General features: G+C 51.8%; 1 protein-coding gene across 1 annotated transcript in view; it reads right to left on the minus strand.

Annotated features, from left to right (window-relative positions):
• Positions 1–21,667, minus strand: part of ABTB2 (ankyrin repeat and BTB domain containing 2) — a 209,386-nt gene that overhangs the window by 15,448 nt on the left and 172,271 nt on the right. The window contains exons 4-7 of the mRNA XM_016920656.4: positions 7,715–7,867; positions 5,500–5,665; positions 2,501–2,590; positions 1,855–1,956 (exon numbers count right to left, since the gene is read on the minus strand). Coding sequence (XP_016776145.3) covers positions 1,855–1,956; positions 2,501–2,590; positions 5,500–5,665; positions 7,715–7,867 — 511 coding nt within the window. The remainder of the gene's footprint in view (positions 1–1,854; positions 1,957–2,500; positions 2,591–5,499; positions 5,666–7,714; positions 7,868–21,667) is intronic.

A 21,667-nucleotide genomic window follows, 5' to 3' on the forward strand; every position in this document is an offset into this window, starting at 1 on the left:
GAGCACCTGGGAAGGGCCAGGGTGCTTTGGGGGACAGGGCCTTTGCTTCTCTCCAGGCATGTGACCAAGACACAGTTCACCCCAGCAGCTGAGGAACTGGAACTTTAGAACTCCAGGTTATCCTCAGGGCTCAAAGTTTCTAGAATCTTCAACTCCATTATTGTGGTCCAAGACCAAGCCCCTAAGCTGTGAGGACCTCTGAGCTTTTTCCGTCTTTCAAATGCTTTCCCATGAACTGACTGCAGCCACCTTTCTGAGAACACATGTGGATGAGCAGCACAGAAAATATTGCCCGCAATCTATGGTAAATCATGGCTCTGGGTGGCAGCACGTGTTGGAGTCAGAAGGAGCAGGGTGTCAGTGCTGGCCACTGGCCAATGAGTAACCCCGAGCAGGTACTTCAACTCCCAGAGCCTCAGTCTTCCTCATCCACAGAATGGGAAGAGGGGCTTGCTTCCCTTAGGCTTCTTGTCAGAGAGGTACAGCAGGTACCCCAGGAAGGCAGGTGGTGGGGCTGAAGCAGGAAGTCCCAGTCTAGGACAGCAGAGGGCCTCTCCCCATGCTAGCAAGGGCGGGCTTTGACAGGGGACAGACGGGGCAGGGTTAACAGATACCAGGCAGTTCCAGATGAGCTGGTCCTGGCTCTGCCTTGGGGCAGGGGTGGGGCCTGCATTACTCCAACTGGTGACTTTCAGCTCCTGTTCCACCTTCCCTGACCAGCTGCTCTGGAGGGAGCAACCTTCCAGCCCTCCCAGGCTCCTGAAGACCAAACCTTCCTCCAAGCATGCATGGCAGTCTAGGGGAGCCCAACCGCCCTTCGCCTGGAGACCAGGAGTGGAGTTCGGGCTGACCTCTCAGTCCCATGGACTGTGGCATGGAGGACAGACATCGCTGGAGATACAGCAGTCAGAAATCAGTCACTCCCTGCACCAGTGCCAAGGCTGTGGAGGCGGGGGCCTGCTCACTGGGGCAAAACTAGGCACGGATCCAGGCAAGCTCAGGGCACAGCCCTGCAGGCCCAGTCTGAACTGAGGTTGGGATTTTGCTCCGGTTCTTATAAGGCAAAGGCGGCAGGATGTGGTGGCCAGTGGATAACAGCCACTCGCTGAGTCCTTGTAATAGGCTAGGGCTGTGAATCAGCCAGACACAATCCCTGCCCTCAGAGGTCTTGCAACCTAGTGGGGAGCGAGGGTGTCACGCTAACTCCCTGGAAGGGGTGCCATGAAACCCTGCGCATGCCAGCGATCTGAGGACCTGGGAGTAAGTGCACGTGGCTGGAGCCCCTGCTGGCATGGGGAGCTGCTCTGCCCACAGCTTCTGCTTCTAGAACCACCACTGTCCCCACGCCAGCACAGCTACCTGAGCTGAGGTGGGCAACCTGTGGCTTGGCTCGACAGGTGAGCCATGCCAATCCGAAACCTCTCTCAGGAACTAAGGAGGGGACAGAATTGCACAGACCCCATGATATAGAGTTGGCCCTGTAGTAGAATTCACGAGGGAGGAGAAAAGGGAAGGGTCGGAAAGGCGGCTGTAGGCGAGAAAGCTGAGTGGGACTGGGACAGCCCCCAGTGTGCCCGACACGAGAGAGAGATGCCGGGAGGGCATGACAGGACCCTAGTGCTGCCTGGACCTGGGTCTTGTTTCCTAAAATTCCACTTGTCCTTGCACTAACCCCTTTCCTTGAGGCAACTCAGGTGGGCTGCTGCTCTATCGATCAGGTGAGCTGGCCTCAAGCAGTGCCTTTGGGATCTCTGATTCAGGGCACCTGCCCACTCAGCTGAGGCTGGGGCTGTGCTTGGGGCCCAGGTCACCTGGTAAGCTGGGGGGCATGGTGTTCACCTGGCAGGAGCTCACCTGGACCACAGAGATGTGTCCATGCAGCACAGCGAATGTCAGTGAGGTCCAGTGCCGGCTGTCGGGGTGGATGGAAGGGTGCCTGGGGGAGTTGCTTGGAACCTGGAAAATACCACAAATCATCTGTGTTTTCTGGGCACCCGAGCGAAGGGAGTACCCTGCAGGGATGGTGAACCGGAGTTAACAAGTGCTTTCTACATTCGATTGATAATGTTTGCCTGGAGCACAAAGTGGACAAGGCTCAAAAAGAGAGGATAGGTATTTAATTAGCAATGTCTGCCCTGGGCAAAAGAGGGCAGATGGGGAGTGCTTTATGCTTCAGAGGGAGGCAGAGCTAGAAGTATTTGGGGATGGAAGGAATGGCTGGAGATTAGGCTGGTAAAAGGAGGAAGATATCATGAAAACAGAATCACAGCCCATCTCTCCACTCAACTCCCGCCTCAGTCCACTCCTTTTCAGACAGAAAACCCAAATCTTGAGGAGACTTCCCTGTGCTAACAGTGGCCTCTGTGCATCTTGTCTTTCCAGTCTTTTGACACACATCTACTCAGTTGCCCAAAACATCACGCCCAGCGTGTTTGTTGGAGCCCTCGGAGTGATCCCTGCTGGCCTAGGGCCTGGGTGCAGCTCTGTGGGGCTTCCTCACCTGGATGTCCAAGTTTGCCCCAGCATCAATCAACATCTGGACCATCGCTTCGTCCCCAGCAGCGCAGGCATACATCAGTGGCGTCATACCCTGAGCAAATCAAATGCACGTGCTGAACTGTTTGCAAACAGAACACAACACCATGTGCCCACAGGCCTCTGCCCCAGAAACCACAGATTGGGCACCCCGCCACCCCAGCCGAGCATCCTGTGGTCCCCCAGGCTCTGTGCTTCCTGGGCTGCTGGGCACAGGGCATGGGGAAGGTGAGTGGGGGCACTGCCATGAGCACTGCAGGACACTGGAGCAGGGCCCAGCACAGGCCGTGCAGCCAGGCTCGGTGCCAAGGTCTCCTCTGCCATGGGGAGCTGTAAACTTTATACATGTTATTTGCCCTCTCTGTGCCTCAGTTTTTTCATCTGTAAATGGGGAACCACAGCAGTATCTTATCTCCCTCAAAGGGTTGTTGTAGAGTGTGGATTAATATGTATAAAGTGCTTAGTTCAGAATGAGCTTACCTTGATTAAGAGCTACGTAATTAAAATACCAACAACACTCTCATGGCTACTATGCCATACAGCCTCATAGCCGCCATCCCAGGCCCTGTGCATGGAAATCACCCTGCTAGTGATGAGCATGCAGCATCTCCCTCCATCATCGTAATATTCCCATCCTCCCCATTTTACAGCTGAGGAGCAGAGAAGGGGAATTGACTGCCCAAAGTCACACAACTAGCGAGAGGTTGAACTCGGGGCAGGAACCAGGCCTCCCTAAGCTGTGAAGCCCAAGCTTTGCGCCGTCCCACGAGACGGTAAAGGAGGCATTTGACTTCAACATCTTCTGCTACTGAGCAGTTCAGAGCATTCCTGCAAGCTGAGTCCTGCTGTCTCCCTGGGTTAGGTGGGCAGTTGGCGGGGCCACCTCCCTGGCTGGGAATCCTCCTCTGTGGCCGGCAACAGCAAAGGCAGTGCAAACTGTTTATTCCATGGCTGGATCCCAGCAAGTGTTTGCCTGGTGTCCCGTGATGTTATTTATTAGGATATTTGTGTGTAGACAAGATCTCCTTACCTCATAAATCCTTGCCTAGTGGCCAGAGATAAAGCAATGGCCTGAGATTAATCATGGGGTGAGAGAGCTGTTTACCCACAGATCATTCTGTAAATACTAAGGTTTAGGGAACAAACAGGATTGAGCACTTAGACAAAGGCCAACACCACAGAATAAAAATTTGGCTTTGTTTCATCTCCCTGTGGGCAGACTTGACTTACTTTTTTCTCCACACATCTGTATACAATTTGGAGTTTAAACCAAATGATGGGCCCTGTGAGGAGACACTGCTTTTTCCCTTGTCCCTGTCCCCACGCACTCCAGACATATAAAGAGGCCAAATAAAACCAGGCCGGCTCACCGATATCAGGCATCGACATCATATCAACAGCAATACGACTACAATAATCATCATATTGGCAATAAAAACCGGAATGAACATTTAGTGAGTGCTGACTATGTGCTGGATGCAGACTTCACCCAACCCAATGTGTCAGGTGCTACCATCCCCCATCTTAGAGGGGAGGAAACTGAAGTGCCTCAGGGAGGCAGAGTAACTTGTTCAAGATGCTACAGCTCTTACATGGCCACTAAATCCTAGGTCTGTCTGAAGCTAAAGTCCACGGGCTTCCACACTGTGCTGTTCAAGAAGGAAGACTCCACTGGGACAAAAGCTCCCACAAAGCCCAGGAACCTGTGTGGACGGAGAGGCCCCCACGAGATCCCACAGCAGCCTGTCACCTGCCACTGCCCTCTGGAAGCCCAGTGCTAGGCCTGTGGTCCTTCCCCAACCCCTGGCCCGGGTCCACGCCCTGACTGCCCCACCCCACGCTCCTTATGTCCCTTTCACTGGAATCCCTTCCTGACTCCTCTCTGCTCCGTCCCCATCCTGCCCTCCCCCAGGCTCGGCTCAACCGCCTCCAGCAGGAAGCTTCCCCTTGCAGCCCATCCCATCTGTCAGAGTCCACCCTGGCCTCACGGTCTGCCTGGAGTTTCATCACAGGCTGCATTGTGCCGTCACCTCTTCTGAGAACACTGCCTTAACTCGCCACTGTCATCTAACTCCCTACGCTCTGTGTGGCCTTCCAAACCCCACAGTGCCCTTCCGCACACTGTAAGTGCTCTCAGTACAGTGTCAAATAAACACACAGGATATTCCATAGTGGTTGAGAGGCTGGGTCCGGCTGCTCAGATTCTCCACCCAGCTCTGCTCCTTACTAGTGGTGTGACCTTAGGTAAAGCAACCTCTCTGTCCCTCAATTTCCTCATCTATACAATGGGGAAAATAATAGTGCTACATCACAGGGCTGCTGTCAAGAGGAAGTGAGTTAATCTATGTGAAGCACTTAGAACAATGCATCGAACATAGTAAATGCTATATAAATGTTAGCTGTTCACAGCAAAAGTAAAAAAACAGATGCGAAACTCAAGTTAAAGCCTATCTAAAACTACATCACCTCCCACATTTCCTACCCATTTTCATGCTTCATTTTAGTCCTCAGCACTTTAACATCCTCTACATTTTACATGTCCGTGTTTCTTCTTATCTGTCTCCTGCACTAAAATGGTATCTCCATGAGGGCAAGGGTTTCCATGCCCTGGCAAGTAGTTGGCACACAATAGGCTGTACTACAGGGTTAGCGATCGTGTCCCTAGCTGGAGATGAAGCTCACTCTCCCAGACTCGTTCCTAGCCTTGCACCACCTGAAACAGTGGCCAGCTGTCCAGCCAGGGAAACGGAAGCCACATGACAAAGTTCTTCCAAGGGGTACTAGAAGTCTCCAAGCTGACATTCCACATGACCAGGCAGGGCAGGATTCAGGGAGGTAGCCCGCCTTTTCGAAGTACAGAGCTGAGCAAGTCTCAGGGTTAGGACAGAGGGCCACCAATGCTGGGAGCTGAGAATTCCCAACTCTGGTCCTTGTGCCTGTCTTTGTGGAGCTCTCAGGACGTACCTGGTCATCCATGGTGTTAACCCCATCCGGACCCAAGGCCTCGATGGCTTGGTTGATGAGGTCTGTCCTCCCACAGTTGAGCATGCGGAAACCCAGGTCCTGGTTGAATTTTTCAGTAGCTGCTCGGGCATCCAGCCTCCGGAAGGAACTGAAACAGTGTTCGGGTCTGCCCAGAAAAGACCCAAAGGTGCGTGTGACTGTATGCAGACAGCAACTTTCAATGATGTGACACACATGTGTGAGCTTTACGTGTAGAGTGAGGATGAGGATGGGTGGGAAGCACCAGGGAGTTATGATCAGATCAGCAATTACTGTCCCCATCATATTCTGTCATATGAAGAGCACACATTTCTGCTTTTCTATAAGTACATTAAAAAATTGCTTGGGAGGCAGGTTCAGTGGCTCACACCTGTAATCCCAGCACTTTGGGAGGCCAAGGCAGGTGAATCACTTGAGGTCAGGAGTTCAAGACCAGCCTGGACAACATGGTGAAACCCTGTCTGTACTCAAAATACAAAAATTAGCCAGGCGTGGTAGCATGTGCCTGTATCCCTACTAATCAGGAGTCTGAGGCAGGAGAATAAATTGAACCCAGGAGGCAGAGGTTGCAGTGAGCCGAGATTGTGCCACTGTACTCCAGCCTGGACAATAGAGCAAGACTCCGTCTCAATCAATCAATCAATCAATAAGTAAGTAAGTAAGTAAGTGTTCTGAGCCCTTGTTGCTTCAACTGGCAGAAAACAAAGACTCATGTAAAACAATCTGTTATGGGTCTGCCCCAAGCAGGAAGCAGCTCCCACCCAGACTCATGCCTCAGCACTTGGCTGTATACTGTTTGTGTTGAGCAGGCTGCACTCAGCCTATAAACGGTCACCATGGCCAGGTTCTAGTGTTTAGCTCTACATTCTCTCTCTTTAAGGCTTCCTGGTGAGGCTAAGAAGTACCAAAGAGATGGCAGAGAGTAGCATAGACTGCCATTTGCAATCAACGCAACCTACAAGGAAAGTCACAGATAACGCCTGTGTTATAGGGGGCGCATCACAGACGTCCAGTTGGCAGCTTTGGTCTGGAGCCTTGGTTGGGCCAAAGTGTAGAAAGTTCATGTCCTAGAATGGGGTTTGGGCCTTCCATATGAAGACAGAGGAGGCCATAACCTGGGTTTTGGCAGAGGGTTAAAAAAAAGATATAAGGCCAGGAGCAGTGGCTCACGCCTGTAATCCCAGCACTTTGGGAGGCCAAGGTGGGTGGATCACCTGGGGTCAGGAATTTGAGACCAGCCTGACCAACATGGTGAAACCCAGTCTCTTCTAAAAATACAAAATTACCCAGACGTGGTGGTGCGTGACTGTAATTCCAGTTACTTGGGAGGCTGAGGCAGGAGAATCACTTGAACCCAGGAGGCAGAGATTGCAGAGAGCTGAGATCACACCATTGCACTCCAGCCTGGGCAACAGAGTGAAACTCTGTCTCAAAAAAAAAAAAAAAAAAATATATATATATATATGTATGTGTGTGTGTATATATAGATAGATAGATAGGTAGATAAAAGGCTCTCATGGGCCTAGGATGGCCAGGGAAGCTTCTCTAGAAAAGCTCCTCAGCAAACAAGTCTACTGTGAGAGGCACTTAGGGAAGGAAATTAGGAGCATAGGCTTGGAGGCCGTATGGACCTGGGTTCAAATCTGGGCACGGTAAAGTGCTAGCTGAGTATCTGTGGGCAAGCTACTGTTCCCCTCTGACCCTCAGCTTCTTCATCTGTAAGATGGGCATGATTGCCTCTTCTCTGCACTTGTCATGAGGACTAAGATAATGCACATAAAGAGGAAGGGCTCACAGCACCTGCACCCAGGAAGGGCTCCATGTGGTGTCAATTACAGGAACAGAGGAAAGAACGGGCCCACTTCTGCCCCTCAGTCCCCAAGTATCCCAAAGAGTTAGATGTGTGGGCTCTCCTGCCCCAGTCCCAATGTGTGTCTCCTCTGTGTAGCAGACCAGCAGCTGCAGGAGACGTTTCCAGACAGCAGCCAAGGTCTACAATAGATCTGTTCCCATACTCAGGCTTGGCCTTTGCAGAGGACACCCTTAGAACAGCTCAAATGTGCTGCAGCCCCTGCTCTCTGACCCCCGCCCAGCCATCTGGGGAAGAAGCGAGCAGAGGGGAGCCGCTGGGGGCAGGTCATGGATGCCGGGGCCCTCCCTCCTCCCTGGTTCATACTTGAGCTGCCGAGGTTCACAGTCCAGACCAGGCAGCAGCAGCCGGGCTGCCTGCCGGATGTCGCCGCTGTCCACGGTAAGGCTGCGGCGGTGCTCTGCGTAGGTGATGGCCACGCGCATCCACTCCATGAGGGGCGGCAGCAGCATGAAGGGCCTGTGGGGCAGCAGAGAGAGGGTCAGGCCTGGGGTGGGGTCCCCGCAGGGCAGCAGAGAGAGGGTCAGGCCTGGGGTGGGGTCCCTGCAGGGCAGCAGAGAGAGGGTCAGGCCTGGGGTGGGGTCCCTGCAGGGCAGCAGAGAGAGGGTCAGGCCTGGGGTGGGGTCCCTGCAGGGCAGCAGAGAGAGGGTCAGGCCTGGGGTGGGGTCCCTGCAGGGCAGCAGAGAGAGGGTCAGGCCTGGGGTGGGGTCCCTGCAGGGCAGCAGAGAGAGGGTCAGGCCTGGGAGGGTGCTTCTTGTGGGGCAGCAGAGAGAGGGTCAGTCCTAGGGTGGGGGGCTCCCTGCTGGGCAGCAGAGGGTCAGGCCTAGGGAGAGTGCTCCCTGAAGGGCAGCAGGGGACCCCGTAAGCACACACATGCTCACAAGTGGCAACCAAGGCTGATCACCCCTTGCAAGGGACCTGCTCTTTCTGCTCACAGAGACCCCGACTGTACTTGCAATGCACAGAAGGAATTTCCATCATGGGCCATTAGCAGAACCTGAGGGCCCTCAGGTGGCCCAGGGAAGGAGCAGTTCCCCAGTGTGTGGAATTGGGGACCTTTCCCCCTCCAAAGAGTTCAGTCACGGTCCCCAAGTGTTCTTCTATGCAGAGGGGAGAGGCTGCACAGCTAAGAGTCTCACAGACCCAGGTCCAAACCCAGGGCTGCCACCAGCAGGGTCAGGTCACCATCCCCTCCGACAAGCACACTTGAGTCTGGTTCTCCATCTGTAGCACACGTGTGATACCTCCTTATGGAGGCTGTCATGAGGCCAAATGGGATGATGCATATTAGGCTGTTGTACAACATTAATGACCACTCCTTCCTCACCTGGCACCTAGGCTGAGGTGGGCTGACACCACTTCGTGTGCCAGGCCAGGTTGCCCCCAGTTTGGTGCTCAGGAAAGAGTAGTGGCCTCGGCCGGGCTCGGTGGCTCAAGCCTGTAATCTCAGCACTTTGGGCGGCCAAGGTGGGTGGATCACGAGGTCAGGAGATCGAGATCATCCCGGCTAACACAGTGAAACCCTGTCTCTGTTAAAAAATACAAAAAATAAGCCGGGCTTGGTGGCCGGCGCCTGTAGTCCCAGCTACTCTGGAGGCTGAGGCAGGAGAATGGCGTGAACCCGGGAGGCGGAGCTTGCAGTGAGCTGAGATCGCACCACTGCGCTCCAGCCTGGGCGACAGGGCGAGACTCCGTCTCAAAAAAAAAAAAAAAAGAAAGAAAAAGAGTAGCGGCTTCAAGTCCCACAGGGAGGAATGGTCCTAGCGGGTCCGAGTATCACTAAGAGCCCACAAAAGCAGGGAAAGGCGGCGGCAGGCTTAGAGCTGCAAATTCCCAGGGCGCCGCTCATGAGGCCCGCTCTGTGCCACCAGGGGACGCCATGTGCACAGCCTGTGCTGGGCCCTGACTGCGGCTCAGGCCGCGCCCGCCCCTGCCCTCGGCGAGCGGCTCAGATTCAGCCGGGGGGCGGGGGCGGGGACGCGTTTCTGTCCTCTGCCAGCTCTGGCAAGGCTCCGTGTTGAAGCCCTCTCAGGAGACCATTTCGCCGTCCAACAGACCTCTCCGCCGCCGAGGGGCCCGGATGGCAGCCTGTGGCTTCATGACTTTGTGGGACACCCACCTGCTCTGCCCAGAATGGACGGAGCTCTTTCCCTGCTCCGTCACAGGAACAAGGCAGCCCTGGAGCCCTGTCCCTCACTCATGCTGTTCTCTCTGATGACAGCCCAAAAGTCAGCCTCCCGGCTCCTGCCTGTTCCCAGCTCTTCCCGATGCCACTCTTGTCCTTCCTTTCAAACTAAGCCAGGGAGCGGGCAGGCAGCCAGGGGCAGGCGGCCAGGCCTCCAGCCACCCCAACTCCCTCGGGGCTCTTGGAGCGTCCGGCCTGTGCGGTCACTGTGGTCTCTCCCCTTGACATGCAGCTAAGTGCTCCTGCCAGGAAAAAGATGTCCATTCTCTCTCCTCGGCTAGGAAGTAAGCCACCTCCAGGGAGTCAGCCTGGGCTGCCCTCGGAACCCCTATCTCAGGTTTCCAAAAGCTCGGGTCATCTCCAGAGTTCTAAAAGTTTCTTCTCTCCTTGAGGGCAAAGAATGCTTTTATTTTAAAAACTGGCAAACAAATATAAATGCTCCTCGACTTAGGATGGGGTTACATACCAATAAACCCATAGTAAGTTGAAAATATCCTAAGCGAAAATGCATTGAATACACCTCACCTACTGAATAGCCTACCTTAAACATGCTCAGAACACCTACATTAGCCTACAGTTAGGCAAGATTATATAACCCAAAACCTGTTTTATAATAGTGTTGAACATCAGTGTAACTTACTGAATACTGTATGAAAGTGAAACACAGAATGGTTGTGTGGGTACTCGAAGTAGTTTCTACTAAATGCATATCGCTTTTGCACCACTGTAAAACTGAAAAATTGTAAGTTGCACCATCATAAGTTAGGGATTTTCTGTAATCAGAAGTGATCTTAAAGGTCTTTCCTTTGGGAAGGTATTCTGATGTTCTGGTTCTGTCATTTCCAAAACTATTCCTGGGTTTGAACCACTTAACTGGTCCACTGAGCGTACCAATCTGTATGAAGGGGAGGGCCACAGGCCAGTAAAGCCTCACTATCTCTGGCCCTCAAGGACTCCCAGAACCTCACCTCACCCTATCTCCTGCCGTGACTCACCCCTGTTACCAGGACACACCACCAGCACTCATGGACCTCAGGCCCACCCTGCCTGCTCCCATCTATGCATGAGAACGAACAGCTCTCACCCCTGCTTGTCTAGATCCTATTTATCCTTCAAGACTCCATTCCAATGCCACCTGCTTCAGAAGCCTTCCCAGATTCTCTCCCCCCCCCCCCCACAAAAAGGGGGGCTGGGTGCAGTGGCTCACGCTTGTAATCCCAGCACTTTGGTAGGCTGAGGCAGGTGGAACACAAGGTCAGGAGTTCGAGACCAGCCTGCCCAATATGGTGAAACCCCGTCTCTACTAAAAATACAAAAGTTAGCCGGGTGTGGTGGTACTCACCTGTAGTTCTGGCTACTCAGGAGGCTGAGGCATAAGTATCGCTTAAACCTGGGAGGCAGAGATCGCAATGAGCCGAGATCATGCCACTGCACTCCAGCCAGGGTGACAGAGTGAGACTCCGTCTCAAAAGAAAAAAAAAATAGAGAAAGAAATATCTTCCTGCTCTGAGATCACTGAGAACTTTCCTTTACAGCAATAGCCATGAATGCATGTCGTCTTCCTAACCAGACTGTTCCTTCTAAGCACAGGAACAATCACTTCCTCATCTCTGTATTCTCTGAAATATGACCAGCCTGGGGCCTGACATGGCAGGTCCTCAATAAATGTTCCCTGAAGCCAGGCCTTGCTGGCACACGCCTGTAGTCCCAGCTACTTGGGAGGCTGAGGCAGGAAGACAGGTTGAGCCCAAGAGCTGGAGGCTACAGTAAGCTATGATCGCACCACTCCCCTGCAGCCTGGGAGACAAAGAGAGACCGTGTCTCAAGAAAACAAACAAACAAACAAAATTATTAGTAGAAAGTTTTGCTGAGTGACAAAAAGTATGGATGAACATCAGTAACTTACTATAGTGTACCCAGGTTTTCAGTTATGGACCAAGTCATGTTTCTGCCCAGAAAAGAATGGTGTATAATTTTCAAGAGCCTAGTGTTGACTCATTAGAGTAGGAAGCTGAGATTCTATGGGGGGAACTTGTGTAGTCTAGGAAGAAACAACAATCTATTCATGAATTATCCCTCTGTTTATAAGAGTTCCCTTAAACATAAATGCCCAATTCCCCCCAAATATTTTTAGATTTCACAATTCTTATATTACAAGGCTGGAAGGCAAGCTTAGAGACATGCTTCTATATATCAGTCCTTCTGATTGCAGGAAAAGCCTTTATTTCAACCATCAGCATTGGAGACTGAAGTGTAAACAAAAAGATAATCCGTGGATTTGCCAGCCATTCTTCCCTATTGTGGCCAACAGCCAAGACAAAGCACCACGTGTGGCTACTAAAACTCTAAGAGGGCATCTCCTAGCTGCACTAGGGGAAATCCAAGAGGGAATTCGGGAAATCATGAAGTCTAATCAGGTGGCATTTTGGTTCATCTCCCTGCCTCATGCTCCTTAGAACTCAGCACTTGAGAAAATGCAGTATTGATAGTCCTGGTGGGTATACACTGGACTCACTGGGTATACACCGGGCTCATTCAGCCCTCACTTCACCATCTTGGCTGGTGAGGTGGAAAATTAAAAACTGCATTTCCCAGTCTCCTTTGCAGCTGGGATTCTGGAAATTAGGTTTTATCATTAAGATATGCTGCATGAGATTTGGTAAGTGAATGGGAGGCAGAGGCCACCTTTGTGTTCCCTTTGTCTGTTTTTGCTAGCAAACCAGGTCATGAAAACTGAGGGTTTTTTTTCCTACAGAACATTCCAGTCCAGTTTCCACCTATCTGAGGCTTCAGAGGCAGTGGTAGTGATGGTGCAATGATAAAAGCAATAGCAAAGCCTTTTTTTTTTTTAACCTCCCACCTCAGCCTCCCAAATTGCTGGCACCACAGACATGCACCACCATGCCTGGCTAATTTTTTATATTTTTAGCAGAGACGGGGTTTCACCATGTTGCCCAGGCTGGTCTCGACTCCTAAGCTCAAGCGATCTGCCAACCTCGGCCCCCAAAATGCTGGGATTACAGGCATGAGGCACCGTGCCTGGCTGCAACGCCTTCTTGATTCCAGCTTTACTCCTGAACTGCAGCTCCAGAGGTGTTGTTCAAACTCACAGTTCCAGGCGCTGTCTCAGGGAGCAGCTCCCCTAATGGGCGAGTTCGTCATTCCTAGATGCTCAGCCTACACCCTGCTCCATAAGCTCCTCCAATGATTCTGTGAACCCCCAACTCCCTGCATTAAATCATCTCCTGCTTACACTACCCAGAATGCTGCTTCCTGAATTGAAAACTGATTAATACTTTCAATATACAGAAATCTAGATTAGCCCTCTGCCTCTTTCAATATACAGAAATCTAGATTAGCCCTCTGCCTCTTTCAATATACAGAAATCTAGATTAGCCCTCTGCCTCTGGGGAGGTGGCTGGTGCCCACATGTACAAACAAGGCCCCCAAACTGATCCCTTCAGGCCTTTCTTCTTGGCCCACCCACCTCCCCAACCTGGGATCTGTGGGAAGGTAAAAAGAGAAGTAATTCATGGACTTTCTCAGGAACATGCCTTCCATGGGCTGTGGGTTCCAGGCTACTGTTTCCTTCCTGGTAATTCCATGGAGTCTGCTGGGCAGGCTGAGACGAGCTGGACCTGCATGTCTGGCCATTCTGGAAAACCCCTTTAAAAACTCCCATCTGCAACAGCGTGGCTGTGTGAGAACTCCAGGGTGAGAAGGTCTGAAGGAGCAAGGCTGAGAATGACTGATGTGTGCACTATCCTCAAGATCCCAAAGAAGTTCTCATTCCCCGCTTGTTGCGTTTCCCGTAGGCTGAGCTTGGTCGTTCCGTGCCCGAATGCAGATATCTGCAGGGCCAGAGCCAGGAGACCGGGTCGGGGCTGAAAAAGCTCCCTTTGTTCAGCCTTTCTGCCTGCTGAATTTTTCCTTAGCTGGATCTGATACCTCAGAATAGTGGTTCTCAATTATTTCCCTGGTCTCAGGACTCTATATATACTCTTAAAAATTGGTCGGGCATGGCAGCTGACACTTGTAATCCCAGCACTTTGGAAGGCTGAGGTAGGCGGATTACTGGAAGTCAGGAGTTTGAGACCAGCCTGACCAACTTGGCAAAACCCCATCTCTACTAAAAATACAAAAATTAGCAGGGTGTGGTGGCACACACCTGTAGTCCCAGCTACTCAGGAGGCTGAGGCAGGAGAATTGCTTGAGCCCAGAAGGTGGAGGTTGCAGTGAGCCAAGATCACACCACATCACTGCACTCCAGCCTGGGTGACAGAGTGAAACTCCAACTCAAAAAAAAAAAAAAAATTAATGAGGACCTCAAAGAGCTTTTGTTTATGTGTGTTATTCTACGGATATTGGCTGTATCAGAAATTAAAACTGAGAAAATGTTAAACACATGAACGCACAAGCTCATGTCCCATTTGCTGTCAGAGTGATGACATCATGATATCACACAGCTTCTAGAAAAGTCTCCTGGATACTTGTGAGAAAACAAGAATGAAAAGGCAAATAACTTCTTGTTATGAAAATAGTTTTGGCCCTGTGGACTCCTGGCAAGAGTCCCTGGGACCTCAGGGGTCCCTGGACCACACTTTGAGGACTGTTGCTGTGGAAGACCACAGCTGATGGCTAGGACAAAGCTGGTAGGGGCTGGCAGGCGGCACTGGCACGGAGCTGGCATTTCGCCCCTGGTGGCACACGGTCTGGTGAATCCTAGAGTGGTGTATGGCTTGCATGCATGCTCCTGGCAAAGGGATCCGAAGGTCCTAGACCCCTTCCCTGTGGCATCCTCACTGGGAGAAAGTTCTAGTTTCTTTTATACAACTGAACTTGCTGTATAACCTTGGGCAGATCATCATCCTCTGTGGGCCATATTTTGTATTAAAGAAGAAATTGCCAAAGTTCGTGGTTTTTAACTCCTTTCATTGTGAGAGCCCTTTTGCTTTTATTTCACAGACTTCATACGATAGTAGCTGTACCTACTGCATGGTGACCAAGAGCACGGACTCCTGAGGGAGATGGCCTGGGTTGGAATCCAGTGTATTCCCAATGAGTTCAGCTATGTGGGTCTATGCAAGTTACTTCACCTCTCCCGGTCTCAGTTGTTCCATCAGCAAAATGGTTATAAATAATAGGACCACCTCATAAAACAGCTAGAAGCATGCATGTAAAATACTTACCATCATATTTGGAACATGGTAACTTCTCCATAAATGTTAACTATTATTACTAGTTTAGTGTCTGTTGACAGAGAAAATATATAATAGCAAAAAGGGCTATAGGAATCTGGTTCTATTAAATGCCTCAGCTCCAGCTTTCTGAAAGTCCAGCCAACTCTTTGCCTTCCCCCCACAGCAAGTATAAACATGTAAAGCCTGCAAAAGTCTGCCAGCAGGCTGCCCACCACCCACTCCATCCCAGCTCATAAAACAGAGAAAACAAATGCAACCACTATGTCGAGTGTGAGCTGGAAACTGTTTCTGGCAGTGCAGCCTCTTGGCCTTGGCAGTGAAAAAACTCACACGAGGGAAGGGGCAACAGCAAGGAACACAGACCCAGAGGCCTTGGGTCATGAATGTGTGTGGTGGCGAGGGTGGGTGAGCAGAGAATTACTTCAAGGGATCAGCAACCCCTGATCTGTCCTCAAATGCTGCAAACAGCCCAAAGGCCTAACCTAAATACCGTCACATGCATACATGCAGACAAATCCCAGAGATGGACAAAGCCACTTAAAAAGGTCAGTGGCTTTCTGGTAGCATTTGTCTTTGTGTACATAAAGGGCAGCACATGAAATAGACCAATGGAAATGGGTCTTTTTATACGAGAAGCATGGGAAATCCCTGACCACCTCCTCTCATTGCTAGAGGAGGAAAAGGAAACCCAGAGAGGCTAAGCGCCTTGCTCAAGGTTACACGGCCAATTCAGCTGCAATAGGGATGCTAGACCCAGGTGCCATAACAGTCTCTCTCATCTGCCTTTAAGTTAATCATACAGGTGAGCCTGATTGTTCAATCCAAGGGTTTTCTAAGGCCCCTCAATGGAACCAGGACAGAGAAAGCTATTTTTCCCCGCTTTAAAAAATGAAAGAGTATAAGCTTCTTAAGGCCTTGGTTTGTTTTGTTTTGTTTTGAGACAGTCTTGCTCTGTCACCCAGGCCGGAGTGAGGTGGCACGATCTCAGCTCATTGCAACCTCCGCCTCCCGGGTACAAGCGATTCTTCTGCCTCAGCCTCCTGAGTAGCTGGGACTACAGGCACGCACCACCATGACCAGCAAATTTTTGTATTTTTAGTAGAGACAGGGTTTCACCATGTTGGCCAGGATTGTCTCAATCTCTTGACCTCCTGATCTGCCCGCCTCGGCCTCCCAAAGTGCTGAGATTATGGGCGTGAGCCACCATGCCCAGCCAAGGCCTTGGTTTTAAGAGGCCCCTGTAGCCCGGAAAAAACAACAACAACAAAAAACCAACCCTGTTGCACTCAGAAAGCATATGATTTATTGGGATTACAGTCCTATAAGCGGTGTCTTAACAACATGGAACAGGAAATCCCTCTAGTTTCCAGCTCAAAGCAGGCTCTGTTCTTCCCCGGGGTAGGCAGGGGCCCCAGAGTGAGTCAGGTTGGCAGATGGGGCACAGGCCTGTAACCAGAGGCCACATGACCCGGGCCCCAAGCACAAGCCTCGGGTCTCTGTTCCCATCCTGGCAGGCCGAGCAAATGAGGCCAGCCGGTTTGTGCCCTTCTCCATCCACCCAGGAGGAGCTGAATACAAAGACTCAGGCAGACCCTGGACACACCCACAAGCTAAGAAGGGCCTCGAGACCAGGCCCAAGCGTAGCTCTGGGAAGACAGGGTGGGTGTGAGCACACAACGTTCTGGGGTGCAGGCCCGGCTCCCAGGGCTGGGAGGTACACTGTGCCACAGGCTTGCTTCCAAAAGAGCTCCCCATCACCCGCTAAGCTGTGGCCTGCCCCACCTGCAAGCACCCTGGGAGTCCAGGAAAGGACAGGCAAGAGATGACGATCAAGGGAGAGGGTGGCCCCAGTGGTTCCTACCTTCAGCCCTAAATTCTTCCACTAACTTTGCCCCACCTTCAGTGGGAGTCAGAGCCAAGCACTGGGGTTGAATGGGGTCACATCCCCCTGGACTCACCCTTTCTCATGGATCATGCTGTGAAACACACTGCTCCCATGCCCCTCCCTGTCTTGTCTGGGGGTGCCAAGTGGCACCGTCAGGAACTTGCAAAGATGCCAAGCTTTTCCTAAGCAAGTGACGGCTCCATGAACAGACTTCTTTGGGAAGGTCAGGGCTGGCTCTGCAGGGCCAGCAATGAGGCCCTTACCATAGCTTCCCTGAGATTTCCACACAGCCACCACGGCCTAATACCAAGCCAAAACATCCATGTAGGATAAAAAACCAACATTGTCCCGCTAAGTCAGATTTCACTCTGCACCAAAGAAACATTTCTAGTCCAGCTCACATCTTGTACTCATTATTTTTCTAGAATTTCTGGGTAAACCAGAATGGTTTGGCATGGCTTGGAGGCAGAGTTGGGCATGGTTCCCTCTTCGGACCCCCAGCCTCATCTCCTCCAGCAGCCAGGCTGCCTCTGAACCGCAGCTGAGCCCACAGCAGAATCTCCACTTGTGCCCAGGTGACTTCTGCTTGAGGTGGGGCATTGGGCTCTCTGGGGGGGGAAATTCACTTTTCCTATTAAAACTCATCTGGTACAGATTAGAGGCACTAGATGAAGCTTGCCCAGATACACGTAGGGACAGAAATTTAGAGCCAACCAAGTCATGACTAGCTCTGGGTGATTTCCCTTGTCTCTCCCCAGGGGTTGCCCTTCAGGTCTCCATAGGAGCCTGAGAGTTTCTGTTAGCAGTGAGATGGGAGGTCCACCGTGTGACAATCAGGGCCTCCAGGAGTAATAGAAAAATGCAAACAGCTAACATTTCTGGAGTGTTTACTAAGCAGCTGCCACAGTGCCCTGGACATCTAGTGGCTCATCTGCTTCTTAGAGCTGCCTGATGTAGCAGGTACCATTATTATTTCCGTTTCATACATGGGGAAACTGAGGGCCAGAGAGGTGAGGTCACTCGCCCTATGTCATGCACCTGCCAAGGAGCAGAGCTGGGATATGAACCTGGGCAGTGTCCCTGAGTCTAAGCTTCTGAAGATGACATTCCACAGCCACTCAGATTCTTCACCTGGTGCTGGCCCAACTCCTTCATCTTAGGGATGATGATATTAGGCACAGTAACCACAATTTGTCATGCAAACTGGATGACTTTTTTTTTCCTTTGAGTCAGGGTCTTGCTCTGTTGCCCAGGCTGGAGGTGTAGTGGCACAATCACATCTCACTGTAGCCTCAACCTCCTCTGCTCATGTGATTCTCCTGCCTCATCCTCCCAAGTAGCTGGGACTACAGGTGTGTGCCACCAGACTCGGCTAAGTTTTGTGTTCTTTGTAAGGCGAGGTTTCACCATGTTGCCCGGGCTGGTCTTGAACCCCTGGACTCAAGCCAACTGCCTACCTTGGCGTCCCAAAGTGCTGGGATGGCAGGCGTGAGCCACCGTGCCCAGCTGGATGACTTTTGAAAGGGAAAAAGAGAGCTACCGCCAGCACTGGGACTACCAGGTGTAAACTAGAACTGGGCTGGGCACACCAGAACATATGGTCACCGTACTGCCCTCGGCTAGAGAGACTGCCCACGGTGGCCTGCTGTGGGGCTCATGCTGTCTGCAGGCAGGAGGAGGCCCTCCTGCTCACCCCTTCAGAAGCAGGCCTCCCTCTGCCCTCCAGCACTCAGCCCTACCTTAGTGCCTGCACAGCACTCGTCCAATTTGCAATGACTTGGTTGGTATGGTTTTGTACGGTCTCTCCTCTGGACTATATATTCTCTGAAGGCAGAGGCATTTTTGCTCACTGACGTTTCCCCATCTCTCCGCACAGAAGCCGGTGTTAGAAACTTCATTTTTGAATTTATAAACACAAGGCATGTTTCTCACTCCTGGAGGCAAAGTCCTCCAGCTGCTACCATGGTTTCAGGGGCTGCTCTTACTCCAGGACTTTTTTTGTTTTTGTTTTTAAAACAAAAACAAAAAAACAAAACAAACAAAAAACAAAAAACGGGGAGTTTCCCTCTGTTGCCCAGGCTGGAGTGCAGTGGTGCAATCAAGGCTCACTGCAACCTCAACCTGCTTGCTGGGCTTAAGCGATCCTCCCATCTCAGCCACCAGGCCTGGCTAATTTTTAAAACGTTTTTTTTTTTTTGTAGAGACAGGTCTATGTTGCGAAGGCTTGAGCCGCTGCGCCCGGCCTCTAGGACTGTTCATTAAGGGCTCCAGAGCACTGTCACGAAAGGGGGAGCTGCTTCGTCTTTCATTCCTAGAAGCTTGAGTTGGCTTGGGTATTGGCAAAGAGTTCTTTTCAGAAAAAAAAGGAAATAATTCCCCAGTAAAAAGACAGCTATTGCACAGGAGAGTGTTCCAAATGCAACAACTTCCTAGGGGAAGCACGGCGGCCCGGGGCCAAGGCGGCTTCTGGGAAGGCAGCTTCTGGGAAGGCAGCTAGGATGTAGGGATGGAGCTGTCACCAGGAATAGGAAAAGGTGGCTGTGGTTCTGCAGATGTTACCGTGTCTGAGCCTCAGTGGAGGGTACACAGCCATCTGTCCTTGGGAATCAGGCCTGGTTCCAGGGCGGCATCTCGTGTGGGTGAGATGGTACAGATTCCAGTGGAGACTGCGCATGGGCCTCCACCCCTCCTCGCTTTCCCACACGGCAGGGAGAGCTCCTAGCCCTGCAAGGGCCAGGACATCTGCCTCATTTCTCAGGCCAGAACTCCCCAGCATGGCTGTCCCAGCACAAGGGCAGGCAGCTGGTCCAGCAGGCCTGGGCCTCAGTGCTTCTCACACCCTTGGGTGGCAGGTGTGAAAGCCGGCATCTCTCCACCTCATTGGGAAGCAGCTCCCAGGCCTACTGGCCATGCCCTACCCATGGGGCTCACTGCAGCCATGTGCCAGGGACCCGCTTTCTTCTCCCATGAGCGGTGTTTGTGGTGGCTCACCAGAGACCACGAGCTCTTTCACCACATGGAAACCAGACAGGCGGGGACCTCCAACCTGCTCAAACATACCTCCCTCCCGAGAGCACCTGCCACCACCCATTGGCCTCTGCCAAGAAGACAGACGTGGGAGGACCCCGAGGTTTATCCTATCTGCTGAGCTGTGGGCCAGGGTTGGGGGACTTTTGTTTAGGCTCTTGGGATAGGTAATCCTGTTTGGATTCAGCTAACTGTAATCACACAGCACTCACCTTCCCCAACTCTCATAGTATAAGGCAGAAAGATGACCCATTCAGATTGTCAGCTGAAGAGTTTCTAGAAACTTCTAGGAAGAAGCAGTGGCATGAGGGCTCTTGAAGCCTGATATGAGAGTGAAATTCTTGACTGGCAAGCAGTGTTTTGACCTGAGCTGTTGATGGGATGGGGGTCATGGAGGGGTGGTACACTCTAGCCCAGAGAGAGAGAGAGAGGAAGAGACAGTGCAAGCTCAGAGGACAGGGCCTGACCCTGCTTTGTGCATCCACATCACAAGGGCAGCTGCAGGGAAGACTGGCATTGGCTTCTGAGCAGCAAAGACACCTTGCTGAGATGTGCTGAGGGCCTACTCTGTGCCAGGTGGGTGTGAGGTTGCATATGTTACCTCTGAAACAGCCACCCTGCGAGGGAGATATACTTATTAGTCTGCATTTTACAAATGCAGAAACAGCCTTTGAGAGGGTAGGTCACATGTCCAAGGTGACATAGCTAGACAATGGTGATCAGTCCGGTTCTAAAAAATTCCAACCATTCTGAATGGTCACTGGAGGCTGGAGTGGGGTTGGGGGGAGAGGTGGGTCAACAGGTACAAAGTTATAGTTAGATTGGAAAAATAAGTCCTGGTATTCCCTTACACAGTATGATGACTATAGTTAATAACAATGTATTATATGTTTCAAGACAGCTAGAAAAGAGGATCTTGAAAGTTACCACCATAAAGCACTGATGAAGGTTTGAGGCAATGGACATGCTAAGGACCCTGATTTGATCATTACAGAATGTATACATGTATTTAACCATTACCTTGTACCCCATAAACATGTACAGTTATTATGTGTCAATTATAAACAACAACAAAACCCCCCAAACCGCCCTGGGGGTCTTTCAGGATACCAAACTGCAGGCATGAAATGCTCTGAGCCCTGGTGGGTGGAAAGCTGGAAGGAGGCGTGATGGAGAAAGGTTTGCCTTGGGGCCCATGGCACCGCTCCGCCCAACCTCCAGCTTTTGCTCTCTCAGCCTCATCAGGCCCTGAACTCGGCCGGGAACAGAAGGCTGGGCTCCAGTGCCTCAGGGGGTGCACCCCAGGCACCTTAAGAGCCCTTTCCCCTCAAATCCACAAATATTAAAGCAGTCAAAGTGGGGAGGGGCAAGTCACAGAGAGCTGTCAGGGCGGCTGGTCTTGCAAGAGGATAGAAATCCCAAGAGCTGCCTGGTAGGCAAGTGAGAGCACGCCAGGAACCAGCCCGGCTTGGCTCCAGATACCACCCAGCTCCTGTCCTCCCCCCATCCTGAGGGTCTGAATGCTCTCCAGCTTCGCCTCGGAAGCAGGCTTCTTTAATAAAGCAAAATCAATTCCCTTTAGAGTTGGGAATTCCCTGCATTGAGAATCCTGGCAAGACTGCAGACAAAGGGGATTGTTGCTGCCCGTGTTACAAAAACACTCCAAATGAATGAAGCTCCCCGGGCCCGGCAGTTCCCAGTCTTCTTTTCTGCGAGGACCCGGTGGGTCCAACAATGGGACAGGAAGTCCCATGCAACAGCCTGCCCTGGGGGGTGCTTGTCAGAGGCCGGGCCAGGATCCTGTCCTGTCTCTATCCCTGTTATGTGGCACTGACACTTCCTGCCCCGAATCCCTGGCTCACTCCTTCTCGGATGCTGGGCAGACGCCCACCCCCAGGCTGGCCTCCCAGAGCCAGCCAATGCAAGCCTGCTGAGAAAGAGGCCCCAAGTAGCTGAGAGCA

The sequence above is a fragment of the Pan troglodytes genome, chromosome 9, assembly GCF_028858775.2.
Source record: "Pan troglodytes isolate AG18354 chromosome 9, NHGRI_mPanTro3-v2.0_pri, whole genome shotgun sequence".
In the NCBI taxonomy this organism is placed as follows: Eukaryota; Metazoa; Chordata; class Mammalia; order Primates; family Hominidae; genus Pan; species Pan troglodytes.